The 20,546-nt window shown below is 38.8% G+C and overlaps 1 protein-coding gene across 1 annotated transcript in view; it reads left to right on the forward strand.

Annotated features, from left to right (window-relative positions):
• Positions 1-8,221: 8,221 nt before the first annotated feature.
• Positions 8,222-20,546, forward strand: part of LOC124266181 (ATP-binding cassette sub-family F member 2-like) — a 29,411-nt gene continuing 17,086 nt past the window's right edge. Inside the window, exons 1-7 of the mRNA XM_046700985.1 lie at positions 8,222-8,316; positions 9,588-9,724; positions 15,808-16,035; positions 17,643-17,831; positions 18,401-18,525; positions 18,884-19,026; positions 20,321-20,423. Coding sequence (XP_046556941.1) covers positions 9,610-9,724; positions 15,808-16,035; positions 17,643-17,831; positions 18,401-18,525; positions 18,884-19,026; positions 20,321-20,423 — 903 coding nt within the window. The 5' untranslated portion in view covers positions 8,222-8,316; positions 9,588-9,609. The remainder of the gene's footprint in view (positions 8,317-9,587; positions 9,725-15,807; positions 16,036-17,642; positions 17,832-18,400; positions 18,526-18,883; positions 19,027-20,320; positions 20,424-20,546) is intronic.

The following is a 20,546-nucleotide window of genomic DNA, read 5'->3' on the forward strand; positions in this document are numbered from 1 at the left end:
TGTGCCTAGTATATATTTTATGTCGAGGTTAAGGCAGCATGTCGTAGCAAGAATGCACTTTACCGGGCGCAGCCCTCGCTGCTCGCTGCGGGGCAATTATCGCGCTATAGCTCAACCGCACTGTCTTCAGTGCTGTCTCGCTATATCGCGGTAATTGCTCCGTCTTCCTTCACTTGCATCTTTAGAGTCAAACAACCCTTTACGATCCTTAGGGTTAGGGTTTAGGGTTAGGGTATGGCCTCACGTACAATATATGTAATTCAACATTTTAAGTGCCACTCGTGGCATATCAAGTCGTTCATCGCCTCCGTTACCCCTGGCGACTTCCTCCGCCCGGAGAGCGGAAGGTCACGGGTTCGATCCCCGACCGCGTCATACCAAAAGACGTTAAAATATGGTACTTGTTGGTCCCTGCCTGGCGCTCGGCATTAATGGGTGCAACAAGGACTGGTCGGCTCGGAGTCAGTATGATGTTTCTGAGTGGGTTATTCATGCTTCACTGCGGCATGTTATCTCAGTGGGCTAGCACTATAAAACTAGCTTCAGTCTGGGCTAGTACAAGCAGTCGAACATACACATACACACGCATGCACGTCGTCATATGAGCGAAATATTCTCAAGCACGACGTAAACCCCAATTTCACCTCACCTCACCTGGCGACTTCCGGTTTAACGGAGTGAAGGAACAGGGAAAGACGTGTCCGCTTCTTGTGGAGTTACCTCCCTTGCTTCACTCGCCAGAAATGTTTTTGTAGAATAAATGTTACGGATATTCTAAGAATAACGACGGCAGATAAGAAAAATAATCGCCAACAGTTTAATGGTAAAATTAGGCAATATGATATATATATTTTCTTAATTTCTGCTTATGATTGTTCCTTCACTCCGCTGAACCGGAAGTCGCCAGGGGATTACGCAACCCCATTTATTTACAGTTCGCCTGTGCTAAGACGTCACAGACTGCCCCTGTTTAGTGAGGTCGTACAATGATTCATAATTCATCAGGCTCACTGGTCACACCTGTTATGTGTTCGTTGCGTTTATTAAATGTATATTTTGGAACGTACCCTGTGATTGATATAATATCAAGTCCGTACCAGACCGCCAAACTTTTCTAGCGGCCGAGCCTCGTTTTGAGATTTCCGCGATTTCCAGATTTCCGTTTGTCAGAGCACGCTGTACGACAGAGCACGCTGCACGACGTTGCAAGGATTAGAAGGAGCGTAGTGTTGCAATATACAAGTGATTAGATGTATTAAATAATACTGATAAATATTTATATGTCCAGTTGAATGAATTGCATTCGTCACCACTCGCCTGTTTCCGTAGCTAAGATACATAGCGTTCACTGACATGAACGCTATGCAGCACCTCCATAGGCCGCAATGGTGGAAATCCTTTGTCGCACTTTCGCGCACTCGTTACGATTTTTGCGCACGAAAAACTTATATGAATTACTTCTTTGGACTTATACCTACACGTGCGCCCTATTTTCGTTATCAAAATATCCAAAAATATATATTTACAAGCCATCAAACATCTCAGTCGATCGCTCACATATGAGCGGGGCCATTTTGAATCACGTGACCTGGGACGCGAAGGGGACATCCCTCCCAAAAATAGTAACACACGTGTTCCATACCTCGTTGCTTGTTGACAACACATTTTCATACATTTTAGGCAATTAAAACGATTGTATGGAGATTTTAGTTTCCAATCTAGACTGACTGACCACCCCTGCTTTTTCAACAGCTGTTTTCAAAGGAATTGCTGGTGAGTTTTCAATGCTTCATATATATAATATTAGATTATTGCTGTCACCTTCACAGTTCCGTGAGTGTCTCTGTACTACTCCTGAATATTTGCCTACCAAACACAGTTTGCTAATAAGACTTATTAGAATTTAGGAATTAAATAATTAACGAGTTCACAAATCAATTATCTGTAAATTTCATTTGTACCAAAAACCTTAAATATTTCTCAATTCACATTTCTCGTACCTTCATCATCATATTTATTTCCTCCTTGGATGGGAGATTAGATGTTCCTACATCAAGGGACAGTGTTTTTCATCATGAATTATGAACAAATACTAAAACAAGGGGATACATCTAGAAAGCAATTGTTAAAAGGGGAAAGATCATTCAAATTACAGCACAAAGCCAAATGTCAAATTATTCAAATGCGCTCCGCTATGAACGCTATGCTATGTATCTTAGCTACTGTTTCCGTAACCTCCAAGAAGACTCGTCCCCCTCTCGATGCTTGTGTTATGTGTGAAAATACGACAAACCAATCAGAACGCGCGTAAATGACTGCGGTGTTTGGTAAAACACTTAAATCGTTTATGGCATTATGTCATTGTTTAAAAAATCATGAAAAATATATATTGTCATATTGAAAGTACAAAGAAAATAGCAAACATTTAGCTATTTTGAAGTTTTTGATAAGAATCATGCGATTGACTGTGAGAGATTCTCTTCTCTATAGTGTGCACCTCCTCTTTCTCAACAAGCTGTATCACGGGGGAGAGTTTCAGTGGCCATTTAATTAACTCACAGTACCAGGATCAGCATATTGTCTAAGAGGACGTAGGTTACAAGGATCCAGATTGAAATTAACACACCCACACACACCGAAATAATTTTCCCTGGGGAGCATTTACCTCTTACCTTTCGAATTCCTGATTTTTGTGCAACACCCCACCCTAACACCCCAACCCCAACCCCACTTCTCCAAAATCATGGATGCACCCCTGTACAGGATAACAATAAATGGGGTTCAGTCACAGAGGAAAAAGCGGCAATAGAAAGTGACTTAATGTAACAACCATTCTCACTCAACTCTCATCCGCACTTTGTCCCAGCAAACCTAACTCACTGAGCCGCTGACAAACTGCATGACTATCATTGACCTGGTGTCTGGAGGAAGCACTGATGTTTCACGTAGTCAAGATATGCAGTGTGGATGATTATGGGTTCAAATGAGAACGACAAATGATTAAATAACTCGAAATTGAGATAAGTGCACAAAATATAAATAAGATACATTGTCCTGAAACGGAAAATGTTGTTTGAGAAACCATCATGTAATATTGTGTTAGAACAATGATACATGATAGTTTCTTAAACAACCATTTCAGTGATCGATCATAAAACGTCAGATTTAATCATTCATATTTTTCATTTAAACCCAATCGGGCTACAGATGTAGGGGTGGTGTACCCTCACAGGACCAATAGCCGTATTGCACACCACTGAAATATACGCAAACACAAACACAAATACCTTAATATGTAACTTGGTCGATGTATATTGCTATCATACCGTTTGTTTAGAACTTTCCATTCGTGACCAACTCGTGTTATTCAGGGACAAGAGCTTCATGGAGGTTGCGGACATGGGCGAGTGGTGACGAATGAGAACTTTTATGTTGTATGTTGTATAAATGTAAATATTGTTTATTACCTACGAGGGCGAACATATCGGGATTCATATTTTTCATACGATGCCCTAGGGCAAAATATCACTTGGTCATGGTGACGTTACGTCATGAACAAGGATATGACGCCACGTTTCTTCTGTGACGCTGCGTTCTACCCGCGGCGACGGCGGGTAGCCAGCCTGTTTTGAAAGTAGATTTAGGTTTATTTTCCTCAATTTGACGACTTCGGTAATACACAGGATATTATGTCCTCGTGCCTAAAAATCGGCATATCCCTCGCTCTCGCTCGGGAAATACCAGCATTTAGGCACTCGTGTTGTAAACATAGTATGACACGGGCACTCATATAATATCCTCTATTTATGTACCTCTTATGCTTCAGTTTGCAGTCTGAGTGAATAAAGTTCAGGTTCAGGGAAATACATGCTATGACCGGATTCACGTATGTTTCGAGATGATTTCCTAACTTCGGGCATATATTGCATATACAAAGCTATGCCTTTGAAACATATGCTCAGCCTATACAGTCGTGTGCACAAGCATTTCGTTTATGTTTGCTATGACCGGATCTTCATGTGTTTCCATGCGTGAAGTTAATAACAGATGCCCCAGCAAATACGTGATGACAGAGTTTACACAGCTTGGTTATTCACGTATTATACCGTATATCAAGGGCATGTATATGAACGGTTTATTTATGTTCATGTTACCGGTGTTCAAACAAGATGATCTTGTGTGTGGCCATCATTCGAAATACTTGGTTCATGTAATTACATTTTGATACATTTTAGTATGTTTTATATCAAAGTCCATGTGACCTCATTATTCTTATCACCTAAAGAGTCTGGCAAAAAAAAGCAGTGTTAATAACACACCTTCCTTCACTGCGGTCGAAGTAGCTACTGGTCTGCAAGCCAAATGCAAGCTGATTGTGAATCTGGGTCTAGATTTTCGAAGCTCTCTTAGCACTAAGATAGTCGTAAGTTAATGTTAATGTATGGCACTTACGACTATCTTAGCACTAAGAGAGAGCTTCGAAAATCTAGGCCCTGGCCAGTAATATAATTCTAAAGCTATGCTGTTCTGCTTGACTGTGTGGATTTTACATCTGCAAGGGACTCGCATTATCACGCAACCAATCTGAAAGATCTGTTCTCCAGCGTGAGCGCTCATCTGATACTGAACTACCTGAGGGAAGTTGATCTATATCATAAAATGTAACTGTGTAATGTCACTAACGAATTTACCTGCTTTTCAATTTAATGCTATGACATTCTCTGTTCTAAAATGACAACGTAATGAATGTATGTCTTTGAAACGAAACCACTTTGTACTTACAATGTATATTAATGCAGACTTGTTCTCGTCACTATATGGCTGGAATAATGCCGATGTGACGTAAAGCCCAACTCAACTCAACTCAACTGACTGGCTAGGTCAAATCTCAGATAATTTCTTCTTTATTTAATGCATGTGAATATGATGAAGAAATCTTAGTTTTTGTGTTTGTTTGATTTATATTGTTTCCAGGGACAGACAGCAACTTAACATCTTCAATTACCAAACATCACACAAGTTCTGACCGATGTGCATTTTGATATTGATATTTTGCAGGGCCAGTGAAGTATGATATCGGCTAGCAACATTTTACTTAACTAGCCCTCTAGGCCAGTGACTTTGCAATATTAATTCATACACTGAGTGTTATGCAAGCTAACGCGACTTTTTGTATTCGCTCTTGCTATCAGTATCAGTTACGTCTTGGGTGCATTGTTGGCAAACATTTACGGTGCTTGTTTGAGGAATTAAAAGGTTCAGGGTGCCGTTGTATGTGTTCCTCTATACCTCTATAGAACAGCCCTCTATTTCTCTTACCGCACCCGCCGTGCTGGAATATTGCTAAAAGCTGCCTAAGACCAAACTTACGCACTCTGGCAGCACAGCCAAATACTGTAATACCTTCTTATATTAACATTGAATAAATAATGCAAAAGTATTCGATAACAAACAATGTCATATGGAATGATTTGTGGTGGTGTGTGGTCCTGTGTGTAGAGCTCAGGACACAAATCAGTTGAAGTTAAACAACTTGGGCGCGGAGAGTCCTTGGATGGGTGGCCGTGTTTGGCAGCTTGACTCCTGAGGGTTTCTAGGACTTCAGTCCTGTCCGACTACGAAGCACATGTGATACATGTGGTCTCACCTCAGGCAAGTATGTTTGTTCAAAATTGCCTCTGTTCACCCAGCAGGAAATGGGTACCCGTTGGGATGAGTCATGTGACTATAACCTTCTGTAACTTGCCTAAAAGGCAGCCTGCATGGGTTATCCGGGGTAATAATGTGTTCACGCCATGAGCATGCTTACGAGCGTGGATATGTGAAAATTATAAATATACACTATTATTATAATTAATTATGCGAGACATAGAATGAAAAAGAGATGTTTTGCCGTATAGCGATTCTGTCGGGTTTATGGGGAGATATCCACTGGATTGAAATTAAATCACGAATGTTAATCTTCTGGGGAAAACTCATTTCAGGAAAAGCGTCTAATTTTTCTCTCCTCAATTATAAATTACTCTATAATAATACAATCTATGACACATCTGGATATACATGAATTGTCTGTATTAAGGACACTTTGACAAAATTGGAATTAGTTATATTTGGGCTACACAGGCATATCCTAATAAAAATACTCTAAAAGCACTTGTTGAAAACAGTGTGAAATAATCTTATCTAATCAAACACAGAAAAACCTTCAAGTAGGAACTATTAATATATTTTGGTAAAATTCTGAAATGAAATCTATCTGAATTTATTACATTATGATAATCGGAGGGCTTTACTCAATTTAAGACCTCAAACCATTACTTTCCAGTTGAAACAGGTCGATGGAGTTAAACACACCCAAATGAAAGAGTATGCCCTTTTTGAAATTCAAACGATATCGGAAATTAATTTCACTGTTTATTTGCTCTATCGTATTTGCCATAAGAAATGAAATACGTATATCAATAACTAAATGATAATGAATCACAAATCAGGCAGCGCAAACGCAAAAATGAAAACGCATTGATGTCTACCCTTGACATGGAACCAAAACTGGTGTACAGTATATTCAATGAGCAACATAAATGGTAAGGTTTCGATTAACTGACAATACAACTTCTTTGGTGTTTATTCGCTCTGTAGAAATGACTAACGCATAAAATGATCTATTTTTCCTTTCGTTTCCAAGGAAAGTTTGGAGAGAAAGTAAAATATGGTGGATTTTCCCCACGACGGTATGAAGGTTTACTGAGGGACGAGTTAGGGAACAAAAACAAGATATATAAGTGTTGTGGCATTTGTTTGATATGAAACACGGAAAATCTTCAAGAGGAACTATTAATATTATTTGGTAAAATTCTGACGATAAGATGTTGCAATGCGTCTAATATGTCTAATGTGTAAAGCTCATTTCTCGTGTCCCTCCGAATATTGCTAAAAGCGGCGTAAAACTAAACTCACTCACTTCTTTGAGTCTCAAATATATGTTTATATTGTTGAAGGACACTCTGTAACTTTCACGAGACACGGAGAATTCTATGTAAAACAGAATTTAGACTGTTCTTCCAAAAAACAAAATATATGTCATAACATGCACAGGCTATAATTAACAGTATATTGGTCAATCAGAAAATTTAAGAGCCCGGGTTCGTCACAATATATATGTAATGACGTCATACTGGAAGTGCTACAATCTCCCTGAAGAGTAAAGAAACATGTTGGAGAAAAAGGCATTCTGTTTTTATTTATCTATGTGATATTTATGACTGAACACCTGTACTATTTTGGACATTTTGTGCGTATGTATATTCTCATGATGATCACACTGACAGTGTGAAATCGGTTAGAATTGACTGACTGAGTTTGTTTTTACGCTGCTTTTAGCAATATTCCAGCAACATCACGGCGGGGGACACCAGAAATGGGCTTCACACATTGTGCCCATGTGGGGATTCGAACCCGGATCTTCAGCGTGACGAGACAACGCTTTAACCATTAGGCTACCCCACCGCCCCGGTTAGAATTGAAGAAATCTCCATCGGTTGTTGCTCATTTAAAATCTCTATATTATTCAATGCATGTTACGAAACAGTTTAAAAAGTGACTTTAATGTCGAAGTAAGGGGATAATCTAAGTTCTGGTCGCAACCCTGGTATTTTCGGAATTGTGGACTGTTTGTCACAGTTCTGGTCGCAACATACGTGCAGTTTGTCCCAGGCATATTTTTTTCCCAGGATGAGCCCTCTGCTTATTAACAGTCGGGTGTTTTCGTTATAGGCGGAAATACGAGTACGTTTTTTGTGTGTATTTATTGCGATTTTACAAACTGTTTTTGTTCAATTTTAATCACGGAAGGTGACTTTTCATCGGAATGTTTTTACCCCAATGAAAAGTTTTGTTTTAGTTAGTACTCTCCTTTAACGTGTAAAATGATATATGCCGGTTGTGATAGTATAAATAGGCTGAGACGTTCCCAAATGACTGATAGAAACCCTTTCCTTCGCTGTATGCTTCTTGACTCCTATTCCGGATTATCTGTATTCCGTTTGTATCAACCCGAGGCGTAAAAATATACATGCGTGGTATTGGTTTAAATTACAAAATAAGAATTCGAAATTAAATTTATTTTGTACATTATATAATTTAATATGTAATATTCGAACGAGCACTGGAATAAACATTCATCAATGTTATAGAAAATATGTATTTATAGTTTCGGTATGAATGCACTTCCGGTTCCGAAGCATGTGGAGTTGACATCCCGCTCTTACACAGGTGTCGATAGGGGATTGTCACATTTTGAGTTCGTCTATTTCACAGGTGAGACGCTTGTTTTCAAAACAAATCAGTAATGTTAAAGAAATAATGCTTTTGTGTATTTCTGCTGAATGAAATGAGCCATTTTTCTGAATTTGAGGCAATATTTCATTTTCTTTTCCTGAACATAGAAACGCCGGACTTCAGCGCCTACTCAGAATACCAGCCTGTCGTTGTGAAATATCCGGATATTTCTACTTAGTTTTACAAATTGATCTCTGTTTCAATTTATTTTTCATGGTAACCCTGAAACCCAGTTAACCGCGTACCATATGTTTAAAACACGTCTTCTGTTGTATTGAACCACCGTTATGACGTCATAGTTTCTATGCTGTATCAGTAGGCTTAGTGACAAACTACGGCCTATGTCGCAAATAACAATAGGTGAAATATTTGCCCCTCATTGGCTTCTTTTCAGTCAAATTGGATTCAGCTTAGGTGTGGTTTCTTTTTTAATAGTACTGTGAACATATTTTCACGTTTTGTATTATCACAAGACTTTTTTCAGCTAAGTGATGAGTGAAAATGAAACCCAAAATCATGTTTACTCACTTATAGGTTTTAAAGTAGATAAGATTTCCGTCCTGAAACCACGTTTTGGGGTGGTTTTTTTATCATTCTATGCCTAGGAATAGATGGTTTTCATATAAATAAATAACCCTAAACCCTCGAAATAATCCTAATAAATAGAATACATTTCGAGCAGAGAGTATGGGCGGAACTCTTACCTTGTAGTATTCCCTGTGAGCCTTTATTATTTCTCAGTAATAAGCATGATAAGCAACTGGTTGTGATTACTAAAGGGAGCTGTTCAACATGTGTATTCATAGACAGATTTCTTTTAAGAATTTAAGCTCTAGTATTTTACTGTTGGACTTGCTTATGTTTAGTATATGCAATAAGGGTATGATAATGAATGAAAAACGCTTTTAAAATTATAATATATTAACTATTTCCTATGTATTCCTAGTATGGTGCTAATAAGTAATTTCAACCAGATGGAAATGAAGAAAAACCTGTCATCGTTTTCGTGAAGCTCATCTACACATATCTTTCTCAGTATCTTTCCACTTCTTAGTATCATTGTAAATACAGTGTTCTCAAGGTTCAAAATATCCCCAAAATTAAATATGGACATTATGATCAGAAACATGAGAAAGGCCGAACTTAATAAGGAACCTATAACATTTTGAAAAGATACTGTTCAGCTTGTAATGCTGAGGACAAGATGCCATTGACACCAGCGTATATAGGGGTCAAATATCTCATTTCAGAGATTTACACCACTCAAACACAATGCCATCTGATGCCAAGAAAAAGCGTGAAGCTAAGAAAAAAGAAGCTCAGCGTAGCCGTGGGAAGAAACCACTGGAGAACGGAGAAGAAAATGACGTAAAAAATGGATCTACTGGTAAGCATGATTCTTTTCACCAGAGCAATGGCACATAATTTTGTCCACATTGGGTAAATCTAGTTTCATCTTTGTTCTTTCATCTAATTTCTAAGGGGATATTTTCAGAAACTTCTGGGCAAAACTCGATTGTTAACTGTTGTGATACGTCTTTTATCGACATTTTTAAACATTTTAGAAGGTGCCATAAATAATCATGAATTTTTATATCTGACCAATATTATGAGTGTCAGTCCACAAAGTGCCATGGTATTTCACAGATGGAATGAATATTGAGCATTGTGTGAGAGTTGCACTCGCACGCCACTGGAAAATAAGCAACTCACAGTTGACATCATAAAGAGCACCCTGTGTGTGAAATAGTTTCCCAAATTTTGCTAGCCAGTTGGGCTAGCTATGCCTGAAAGTTAATGGTCCATCAAATAATTCACTAGCCTGAAACTTGATGTAAAAACTAAGCAAAAGAATACAATAATAGATGAGAATAAGATATTGTTGGCATGACATGGGTTTCATCATTCAAATGATTAAGCTTCTAATATGCTGAACATTTTTATCAGGCCATAATCTTGTCTGATAACAAGTCGGAGAGAGTGATATATTTTCAAAATGACCCAATGAAAATTCACTGGCCAGTCGGGCCAGTGACTGTAGAGATTTTACTGCTCCGACTGGATTTTTATAAGCCACAGGCTAGTTGGCCAGTGGCTATTTTGCACTCTGGGCACTACTTTTATAACAAACACACTTATAACAAACTTATTTGTCCCTATCACATGCTGAAGGTTATAGTTGAAATGCACATATATACTCTGAGGCCAAATGTAGAGACCTGGCCTTATCATTCATACTGCATATCTTGACCATGTTGAACATGAAACCACTCACTCACAATCTCCTACCCAGAGTTCCATTCGGCCAGCAAGCATAGTACCTCTGCCACAGGCCAGAAAAATGTGACGATTCGTCACTAGTCACTTTTTGTCTTATTTCATACACTGATATAATGTACATATTTCTTGACTCGTTTATTTTTGACGAGTCTACACATCTATTTAAACATCTTTGATAGAATGGTTTAGTTTCACTGAGAAAATATCCCAAAACATGTAACACTATTTCAATTTGCGTAGTGATCGTTTTTTTACATAGGTTGTATGGCTCCACGTGCTGTCATCGAAGCCGACGGAGAGCTTGATAGCTTGACGGAGAGCTTGATGCAGCCAGTTTGATATCTAGATATGTACTGTCATAAACCTTACTGTCTCGGTTGTGGAAGAATATTTATGTAACAATGTAAAACATTATGAAGAGCTTGCCGAAAAGCTTGCGTAAGGCCAGTCTCTTCTTATTATGATAATGTGTGTTTGTTTACAAACAAGAGAAAAGTCTGGTCACCTGATATGCAAATTAGCCTGCGCCGGAGTGTGCACTTGTCACTGGCGCACTTTGCTGTTTCTTATGAAGTACATTTATTATTTCAGCTACACATTTCCATAGTGTTGTTAATGTGACACAGGGCGGAGGGGTAGCCTAGTGGGTAAAGTGTTCGCTTGTCACACCAAACACCCAGGTTTGATTCCCTACATGGGTATTTTGTGTAAAGCCAATTCCTGGTGTCTCCCCACCATGGTATTGCTGGAATATTGCTAAAAGCGGCATAAAACTAAACCCACTCAATGATCCCGGAAAGGAAGCATGCATCTCTTGACCATAATATATTTCAGTTACATTGTTTATACACCCATGAAGATCCGGGTTAGAATTGGTCTTCAGTAACTCATTCCATACATTACATATAGCTGGAATATTGCTGTGTGTGGCGTAAAACCAAACTCACTCCCTCCCCTCTGAGCCAAGTAGGCTGTGTGGGTCTTTTAAAGAAAATTACTAAAGATAGCATATCGTTATTGTGATATGCATCGAATCGTATCGTTCCAGGATTTTCTATATCGTCACACCTCTATTCTAATTACTGGATACGTTTTTTACTGCTGCTGAGTCATCCTAAAAGATATTATTATTATAATACTACAGGATGTTTATATAGTGCACATATACAGTGTTCACGAATGGTGTTTCAAAGTCACAGGACATAGGGTCCTGTAAGTTTCAGATGTCTGTCTGACCCATTGAAAATGCACAGGACCCATGGAATAAAATTAAACACACATTTCAGATTTAATATTTCTTATAATTGACATTGAAATTATTAACAATCATAAGATTTATAAACAGCAAACAAGTGTCACATGTCACAAAAAACAACTTCAGTCAAAGTCATTGTGAAATATACAGTCAGACACTGGGGCCGGCGGGTTGTAGACTTCTGTCTGACCGTTGGCAAATCTACCGGATTTGTCAGAGGGTCAGACGCTATTCGTGAACACTGCATTTAATGATATATATAGCAGGGCTCCAGATAGGTTTTCAACATCAGGAGTACGTACTCTTCATTTTCTCAATATAGGAGTACTGGAAAACCTTAAGTGTACATTTTGAGTACTGAATGGAATTTAATGGAGTATCAGTAATCTTGTGTTTCGTTTCATATATGCACCACAACATTGCTGCTCTTGTGTAAACAGGTCAATAAACAATAAAACAATACCTTTTCAGATAAATACGTCTGTAAATGATTCTAAGGTCATACACCATTGCTGTGGTGTGTATCTGCTACGTTTTCTAAATTATTTCCTACCGTATCGTGCATATTTTTTATCCGTACATACGCCGATGCGGCCCTTATCTGGAGCCCTGTATAGTGGTGTTCCGAAAATAAACGAAAATTGATTGAAAGAAGGATTAAAAATGGTTATCGCTTGTAAAAACATTTTCGATTATTTGGAATTTTGTTGTTTTAGTTTAACACACTTGAATGAAGTAAACTAGTAAATTTGATGAATATTCCCGAACAAATGTGCACTCAACAGCGTAAAGCTATGCGCATTGTAAGATTTTAACTACTTTTATTGTTTAATTACAATTCCAGTGTATTTCTTGCATGCATGCATTTCATTGCATGACAGTATTAGTTATAAGGAACATTTATCAGGAAAAACCAGGGGAAAACCCTTCAAATTGGTGATTTCATTAAAAATATAATATATTTCGATTATAATCGATAATCGTTCACCACAATCCTCGATAATCGATAGTGGATTTGGTTTCGATTCCCAACACTGCATATATAGATAGTGACTTTTCTTGCATTTGGTCTAGGACTATATAACAAACTATATGGAACTAAAATTAGTGATCCCTGTGAGTTTGTTACAACTGTATATTATAGTGTATTTGAAGTCAAGTCTCAGTAATAACATGAGGTAGGGAAAGTTATAGCAGTCTTTGAACATGTAAAGATAGCATTCCAGGCATGTGCTGAATGGCAACAGAAATAATTATTTATTGATATACTTCCCCAAGGTACATAAATTACTTATAGAGCACGGGCAACTCACCATCTCAAATTAAGATTGATTTAGGCTGTTTTTCAACCTTTAGTCATAAGTTTATGAGTAATTACTTACCAGCGATGATATTATCATGATTATTGATGTCCTGCAACAGATGTCGAGTTGTGACAGATGTAACCCTGAGCTCCTATCACCCTGGTAGGAGCCATTCCCACTTGTTGAAGAGTGATGGACCTACATTCATCAGTACTGTGGGGGTCGTGAGGTATCCTAGTGGTTAAAGCGCCAGGGTTTTACATGATTCCTGCGTATTTGATGCAACCATTTTGTAAAAGACTCTCAAAATATCATATGAGTCAAGCTTGATGCAAGTTTTATGAGTGACCCCAAGAATTCAGTTCAATAAATTGATTTGATAAGCAAACAATGATAGTTTTCATGAGGTCTTCATTAATTTAGATATTTCTTTCAATTCATGTTAATAACTGTATGCTACAGTGAATAAATCACAAGCACGATTATTTGTTCAGTTTACTGGATTTTGTTATGACTGATTTGAACTGTGAAAAATAAACTATTTATTAACTTTCGGTATCTTTTAAATGGCAATACAACACAAAACAACAAAATCTCTGCAAAACTCTTTCTTTTTGATATACAAAAATAAATATTACACTAAAAATTTCATGACTCCCAAACATTGAAAATGACACCCCAAAACAAATACTGTGAGTCACCATGACTCTCTTTTTTCGAAGTCTGTGTAAAACCCTGAAGAGCCTGCCTGTCATGTCAAAGACCCAGGTTCGATTCCTCACATGGGTACAATGCATAAAGCCCATTTCTCGTGTCCCCCAATGTGATGTTGCTGGACTGTTGCATAATGCAGCATAAAACCAGACTCACTCACTCACTCCTGTACTGAGGACTGCACTTTCATCAGTAGTTTTATTCGAAGTTGAAATCAATGTTTTTTGACAAACATACGGTTAAATATAAATTGTGGTGGGGGATTGTGGATGTCACCTTCTGTATTATCCACTTATGATGTACATAACAAGTGTTTACATTCTCCAGTATTTACCAGATTTTGGCCGGCAACAATTGCCCAGGACCGATACATTTGGAGGCTATCGGTCACCGTGTCCGGTAAAATACCAAATGTAATTTTTGTCCTACTTAAAATGTTACTGAAATTAGGATAAAATCGCTAAAATAATCCTCTAATAATAGAATCTGCCATTTACGATTTTACGCATGTAAAGGTTTGTTGGGAAAAAACTTGATCAGGGGATAAAACTTAACACAGGCATATCATTATTGTGTAAATAAAAGATTTGATTGTTGGATATAAGTGATAGATAGTGTCGAGTTTGGCAAGTTCATCAAGCAGTCATGACAGTCCCTCACTCACTGTTACAGCGTCATATTCTTTGTAATCTCTTTACTGGATTAGATCCGTGAAGATCCAGGTTAGAATTGATCTCAGTAACCCATGCTTGTCGTAAGAGGCGACTAACGGGATCAGGTGGTCAGACTTGCTGACTTGGTTGACACATGTCATCGGTTCCCAATTGTGTAGATTGATGCTCGTGCTGTTAATCATTGGATTGTCTGGTCCAAACTGGATTATTTACAAACCACAGCCATATAGCTGGAATATTACTGAATGCGGCATAAAACTATACTCGCTCACTTACTCTTTACCGGGTTAAAATTGATCTTCAGTAACCAATGCTTGTCGTAAGAGGCAACTAACCGGTTTGGGTGGTCAGGCTCGCAGACTTGGTTGATACATGTCATTGTATCCCAATCACGAATTCAATGCACGTGCTGTTGATCACTGAATTGTTTGATCCAGACTTACACAGACTGCCACCATATACTTGGAATACTGCTGAGTGCGTTTAACAACGAACTAACCAACTTTATGATCTTTTCAAATAATCAGAAGTAATAGCAAGCTACCAGCATTGTCAGCTTTTCGTTTTGATGTACATTTCCCATGTAAGTTGAATACACATTGTAATGATATTAAATCTGCCATTGTCCTAAAAAAATATTGTTGAATTTTAGGTCAACAGTTAAGGTGTTTTTGTTTTGAATTGGCCTTTAAAGGTCAATGGGAGTGCGAGGATAGAAATGCAGTGGGGGTCAGAGCACCAGACAGCAAATTTGGGAGTGCCTTTGTGAAAAGAAGTGGCCATATGTTTTGATGATCCAATTAAACATCACCACGATTATGGCGTTTAAATGATTTTGTTAATAAATCACATGTAAATGTACATTTGGGAGCTGGATTTCGTGAACACTATCATGACGTCAAGAATAGTTAAGCTGTGTTTGTTCTGGACCCAGAAACTATGTTGTCATCCAAACAATGATTTCCTGTCATGCTCCCTGGCATTCAAAATGACCATGCTCGTGTTAAGCTGTGAGATTGAGAATATTTTAATATTTACCATGCCATGGCACGCACATTAGGCACTACTTCAATCACTGGAGAGCTACTTGCATTCATATCTTGACCCATTTCAGGCAAGGTGTTGAGACTTCCTCATTATTTTTGTGATGAAATATGTTTACAGTAAACCCAACACTTGATAACTGTATAGAAATGAATGGTTTCCAGGTTTTAATGACTGACATTATTTCATGGTGTTTCAGCCAATGGTGCATCTAACGGCGTGGGTGAAGTGATTGATGCTCTAGATGGCCTTGATCTTGCCTCCAAGTACCGCTCCTGCACAGGTGTGTTGGCCTCGCATCCTGACAGTCGAGACGTCCACATCCACAACCTGTCCATCACCTTCCATGGTGTGGAGCTGCTGCAGGACACCAAGTTCGAGCTCAACGTGGGACGAAGATATGGTCTCATTGGCCTCAATGGATGTGGTAAGCTATAGGGACAATGTCGCCTCAAAGGAGCTGCCAACCTGTATGGACAATAGTGTGATAAACTACAAACAAAACAAATCAGTTCATTAACAACACAGGTTATTTTGTGAATCATACCGTCCATTATGCATATTCATGTACTGCTCAGATATATCACATTACTATAGTTAATTGCTTTTTCTAAGTTCTGAATCCCTGGGCCCCGTTCCTCGAAGTGATCGTAGCACTACGATAGTCGTAAGTCTGTGTTAAAGTATGGGAGTTACGATCATCTTAGCACTATGACTGTCGTAAGTCTATGTTAAAGTATGGGAGTTCCGATCATCTTAGCACTATGACTGTCGTAAGTCTATGTTAAAGTATGGGAGTTACGATCATCTTAGCACTATGACTGTCGTAAGTCTATGTTAAAGTATGGGAGTTACGATCATCTTAGCGCTACGGTCGCTTTGTGGAACGGGACCCAGGTCATGATGTATTTGTTTGGTCAATGACATGGATTGTATATCATTGTTGATGCTGAGGGTAAACTGTACATGTAGTACCCGTGAAGATCAGGGGTAGAATAGGTCTTCAGCAACCCATGCTTGCCACAAAAGGCAACTATTGCTTGTTGTAAGAGGCAACTAACAGGATCGGGTGGTCAGGCTCGCTGACTTGGTTGAAACATGTGTCTTCGGTTCCCAATTGTGCAGATCGATGCTCATGCTGTTGATCACTGGGTTGTCTGGTTCAGAGTCGATTTTTACAGACCAACGCCATATAGCTGGAATATTGCTGAGTGCGGCGTAAAACTAAACTCACTCACTCACTGTACATGTGGTAATTATCTAAATAGCAGGCTTATGTAATGTATTACCCTGTGAACATTGGTCTTCCATGTGTTAATAAAAGTATGAGTTACGTTGTGGTAATGGTCTAATTATCAGCATTATGTAATGGATAACACTGAACATTAGTCTTCCGTGTGTTAATTAAAGTATCAGTTACGTTATACAAGGAGCAGATCTGATCAGGGTGTAATGAGATATTTACTAATCTAATACAGTCAAAGGTAGGTTGCATAACTGGTATTGAGCATGATGAGTGGGCCCTGCATGTTGCGAGGTACAGAGGCTAGGGAAGCAGACGTACATTTTTTGACAGGGTAGCCTTACATCATCTGCTATCATCAACAAATATATGGCAATTTGACTGTATAAAAATGCCAATAGCATCATTCATTTATAAGATGAACGTTTGATTAAGAGAGGAATAAAATATTACCAGTCTCAATGAACAGGAAGCAGTCCAACTTTCTAGACAGGATACGAACAACATTTGTGTTGGCATCTCTACATTTATGTTGGCAAACACTATTTCAAAGTGTATACCTTTAGTGTGTAAAACAAACAACATCACAAGGGTGCATCTGAACAATGTTGTCAGTGCCCAGCTTTTCACTTGAACAGAAACACGTCACTGGCCATGCTGTACCCATGGAGATCCGGGTTAGAATTGGTCTTCAGCAACCAGCTTGTCAAAAAAGCCGAGTAACAGAAAATTTATGGTAAATCAAATGACTTTCCTTACAAACTGACATTGCTGTCTGCTTACTTTGACAGGCAAGTCAACGCTGCTCGCAGCTTTAGATCTCCGAGAGGTTCCTGTCCCCCCACATGTGGACATCTTCCTGTTGCGTCGAGAGATGCCCCCCAGCGACAAAACAGCTCTGGAGAGTGTCATTGAAGTTGACGAGGAGAGACTCAGGCTTGAGAAGGAAGCAGAAATACTTGGATCGAAAGACGACCCAGGTATGCCCTTCATTTGGCCAAAATGACTACTGCAGCCACAAGAATTATGCTTACATCAGGGCTTTATAGGAAAAACATCCCAGTAGGAATAAGTAAACAACCTTTGGGTGCTTGTTAAAAAGGAATTGAGTTAATGAAGACTTGTCTTATTGCTTGTATAAGTAAAATAGTTAGAATTTTGGTAGCCAGAAGTGACACCCATACCAGACATTCACTATGTCAATATGAATAAATAAGATTTCCCGTTTTATCTGTTTGATGAAACCTGTGAAGATCCGGGATAGAGTTGAGCTTCAGCAACCAGTTATTAGACAACTGAAACAATCCATTATGCAGTGAATCATATATATGTTCTCGTTAAAAAATAAATACCATGGATATGTTGACTACAGTGTTTTATTTTATTAAAGCCTGATTTGATTGCAAGACAATTTATGATAAATCAAATTACTTGCATAACAGTGTTATAGTGGATAGTGCACTCCTCACTCACTCACTGTAAGGTCAATACCCTAATTCAATACTGTTCAGAGATAACCCAGGCTGACTCTCTCTCTGTCTCTGCCCAGAATCCCATGAGCGTCTGCTGGATGTGTACGAGCGTCTGGACGAGATGGATGCTGACAACGCCGAGACAAAGGCTGGCTACATCCTCAGTGGTCTTGGTTTCACCAAAGATATGCAACACACAAAGGTAGCCATGATTCTTTGAAACTGTACACATGCTCTCATGTACGTTCAGGATTCAAATTAGTATTGCCTAATAATTGTTAGTCTGCTATGCAGGTTTGGAAACTATACACCTGTGCTCATGTACATTCAGGATTCAAATTAGTCGAAAAAAATTCTCGATGCATCGCTGTTGTCCTAATACTACCGGTCATGTTGGTAGGTCTGTCAGTACCGTAGTTGTAGGCTCAACCTATGCGGTATGTTGTGTCCCTATGCTAAGGTCCTGTGACTGGATTGAATGCTGTCAATGGAGCTTTAAACCCGACTTGTGCACTTGCATCTTCAACGAACATAACAAATGTGACTGCTTATGTTTTCAGGTGAAGGATTTCTCCGGAGGTTGGCGTATGCGTATTGCTCTGGCTCGTGCGCTGTACATCAAACCTGCCCTGCTTCTATTGGACGAGCCCACCAACCATCTGGATCTAAATGCCTGTGTGTGGCTGGAACAAGAACTTGCCAAGTAAGACTGAGAACTAGTGGTGGTCCGATTAATTGAAATAATCGAAGATTGGTCGCAGTGATTAAGCGACCAAGCAATCGATCATGTTTTCTCATAATCGAACACAAACAATTCTGGAACATTTGTTTGCATTAATAATATTTTTCACAAGGCTGGTTTTGTCTGTCATTAAATTTACATTTCATAATCACTACAAGCTCGTTCCATGTCATGATTGAATTTATCTTAAAGTCTTCAAGAAATTCATGTTCCTAACATACTAGTCATCCTTTAAAGATGTGAAATTTACAAATGCATTTTGTGCAAGTTGCAAAAAACAAAACAAAGAACTACATGTTTCTTCTTTATTTAGAAAAATAACCAGGAAAATTTCATAAATGATGCTAACCAATTATTTTTGATGATTGATCGGTTGTAATGAACCAATCATCTATTATGAGATTTTAACCAATTCCCAACACTACTGAGAACACCAGGGCAATCATACAGCACAAACTGTTGAAAGTTTTTTAAAGTATGGGAGCTACAATTGTCGTTGCACTAAGGCACCTTAGCCAGACAGGCTCAAGGTGTACAGAAGTATATATAATCTGGTTCTGTAGCTGCTAGTTTGAGAATAGGGACATTCAGGACGGATTGGTGGCATTTCCTTGAGGACTAACACAATTACCATTAACTGGATGACAGCTGTAGAATGCTACATTTGCCATTGTTATATTTCGTGGTTTGTCAGCACCACTTCCATCCTTGTGGGTTTCATCTTGTCCAACATTAATTATTCCCCGCCATGAAGTGGGATGGGGATATAGGTTTGAACTCCATACGTCCGTCCGTCTATTCGAGATGATGGGGACAGATTTTCTCAAAAACCGTTAAAGATAGCGAAACCAAATTTGGTATGTGATTTCAGGACATGAATGCCTTGATGGCAGTTGAAAACGGAAACCATGTTACAATTTGTTACAGAGTTATGGCCCTTGTCATGCGTATCTTGACTTAGTGCCCAATGGGCACATATTTTCTCATTAAACAGCTTATGTATCGCTATTTGTAGGAAGAATGAATAGTTGTCAAGATAGGAACAGAACACTGTGCCAGGGGATATTGATGACCATATCTTGTTGATATTAGGTATTACTGATCTATATTGATAGCCAGCGCTAGTCAGCCCTCACGCGATTGGTCACATTGTGTGAAGGCCATTTCTGGTGGGCCCCCCCTGCCATCATATTGCTAAAAGTGGCATAAAACCCAACTCACTCACTCACTACAATACGTTGTGGTTTGGTTTCAGCTACAAACGTATCTTGATGATCATCTCCCACTCTCAGGACTTCCTCAACGGCGTCTGCACCAACATTGTGCACATGCAGCTCAACAAACTCAAGTACTATGGTGTAAGTGTGGATATATGCTGTCTTCATGTTGTCTGAACCTGTAGTTTTGTCTGAAGGCTTCTTGTAAGACCCCAACTGATGAGGATTGGATATTAGCAATGTGTGGTATGGCATGGTTACCAT

Source organism: Haliotis rubra, unplaced genomic scaffold (genome assembly GCF_003918875.1).
Source record: "Haliotis rubra isolate DU_JTF1 unplaced genomic scaffold, ASM391887v1 Scf1237, whole genome shotgun sequence".
NCBI lineage: Eukaryota > Metazoa > Mollusca > Gastropoda > Lepetellida > Haliotidae > Haliotis > Haliotis rubra.